This window comes from Emiliania huxleyi (genome assembly GCF_000372725.1).
Source record: "Emiliania huxleyi CCMP1516 unplaced genomic scaffold EMIHUscaffold_2560, whole genome shotgun sequence".
In the NCBI taxonomy this organism is placed as follows: Eukaryota; Haptophyta; order Isochrysidales; family Noelaerhabdaceae; genus Emiliania; species Emiliania huxleyi.
The window spans coordinates 1-2,068 of NW_005200119.1; the positions used below are offsets into that span (position 1 = coordinate 1).

General features: G+C 63.8%; 1 protein-coding gene across 1 annotated transcript; it reads right to left on the minus strand.

Annotated features, from left to right (window-relative positions):
• Positions 1-669: 669 nt before the first annotated feature.
• EMIHUDRAFT_123554 (hypothetical protein) lies at positions 670-1,829 on the minus strand (the record flags this gene model as incomplete). The annotated part of the gene is made up of 2 exons (XM_005777770.1): positions 670-1,335; positions 1,452-1,829. The coding sequence occupies 2 exons, from the start codon at positions 1,827-1,829 to the stop codon at positions 670-672; spliced, it is 1,044 nt and encodes a 347-aa protein (XP_005777827.1).
• Positions 1,830-2,068: the final 239 nt, after the last annotated feature.

A 2,068-nucleotide genomic window follows, 5' to 3' on the forward strand; every position in this document is an offset into this window, starting at 1 on the left:
CACGGCCGCCGGCGCCTCCAGCGGCGATCACCACTTCGTCGCCCTCGTAGATCAGGTTCGCCAGCAACGTGACCGTCTCGTCGGCCGGATGGAGCGCCGGCACAACGGAGCGTGTCACCCTGCCGAGACGCTCGACGGCTGTGCCGCACGGCACCTCGATGTACACGTCGGCGCCACGCCTGCCGTTCATCTGACTGCTCGAGCCATGCGCCCCTGGCCCGGCGCGGAAGGAGTGCCGCCCAAGAGACAGGTCACCCACGCCGCCGCTGGCGCGCACAAACACACTGCCACCGCCGCCGCCACTGCCGCCGTCGGGCGGCCCGCGCTCGACGCGGGTGTCACGGAAGAAGCTGGCGCACCCGTTGCCGCCGTGTCCACCCGCCGCGAAAATGCGCACGCGGTCGACAAATCGCGCGACCGAATGCCGGTGCTTGCGCCGCGCCATGTATGTAGTATGTTGTGCGCGGCAGTCCTGTTTATCGCCTGTGGACAGTGGTGGCCGGGTAGCGGGTCGCGAGCGCCGAGCGCCTCCACCTCCCGAGGCCGGGGAGGGGGGGTAAGGGGGAAAGAAATATCATTTAATATGTTGAAGAGAGAAGATTAAGTTATCGACCACTAAGGCGGCTATGCCTCGGGGCTCTCCACACATGGCAGGGCGGCAGGTGGAACTCACATTTCGACCGAGCCCAGGCATTGCAGCCTCGCGTCGAGCATCAGCTTCAGCGTCGAAGCAGCCGCCTCAACGTCAAAAAATATGTTTCTCGAGCGCACGGCACGCCGGAGGCGGTAATTGAAGACCTTGCTCATGTCCTGCCGGCCTTGATGCGCCGCAAATATGACTGCCCCGGCGGCTCTCGCCAACTGCAGGTAAAGGCCCGGGATGAAGTAGTTTGCGGGGTAGATCTCGAGGATCGATGTGCAGCGGCGCGCCCACACAAAGTTGGTATTTTGCGCGCCGTGCGGTGCGATGATCACGTCCTTCTCGTGCACCCAGTGGGCCTGCTCCTCAAACGAAAAGTCGCCCAGGTCGTTGATGTGGCTGAGCGAGTACGAGCGCGAAAGGTTGTGCCTCGCCAGCGTGCGGATTAGCCGTGCTGCAAGCAGGTCCGCGTTCACGACCCGGCGCGAACCGGCCCGATTGATCAGGCCCACCTTGACGATGCCCCGCTCTGGAGCCGAACGCTTGAAAAGGCGTTGCTGCAGCTCGCCCGCGTCGCTGCGGGCTATGAACCACGACTGCTCGCTGCCGAGCCACCCGCTGTTCCGGTTGCGCCGCTGGCCGATGACGGCGCAGCCCTGTGGGCCGCGTCTCTGTTCCACCATGTGCCGCTCGACCTACCAGGCTGACAGTAACGAATGAGCGGGGCTTTGGCTCCAGCAGGGCGCAGAGACTAGGCAGAGACGCGGGGACGGGGTGGGAAGCGACGACAGACTCCCCATCTCGAACACACCTCCATCAGGGCCCACAACGCCTCAGTCCATGGAGCGCTGCTGAATTGCGTGCCTCTGCCAAGGATGAACCGCGGATGCAGTGTCGGGTGCTGGCGAAAAAGTGACCAGCACGCAAACTGCGCCTCGGCAGCGTGCGGAAAGTGGACTGGGCTAAACGAGTTGTTTTGGTCGACGAGGCAATCGACGTAGGTGGGCTCGCACCCGTGCGGTCCGCGTACACCCACGGTGTAGTCCTTGATGGTGAGAAGAAAAGGCACCCCCGCCAGCGGGCGGGTGATTCTCCAGCCATTCTGCCGCCACTCGTCAGGGGCATACTGACGCCAAAACCTATCTGACTGATCCCGCTCCGTCCCGACCTCTTTCGGGTTGAGCTTCATGCGCGCAGCTGCGGTAATCTTCTGCTGTGGGCGGCGACTCTGAGACTGCCGCGTCCAAGCAGAACGTTTGGCCGCGCTGGCACCGCTGCCCATCATCTGCGGTTCTCGCGCCCACACGGCGCGTTCTTTCAAAGATGGTAGATGCGCTTACTTAGTTGTTAGGCTCCGACGTCAGTTCATTCTTCCTCGCCGACTAGCTCGCCCTCCTCGTCACCGACCGCCAGCCCCACAGCCTCGCC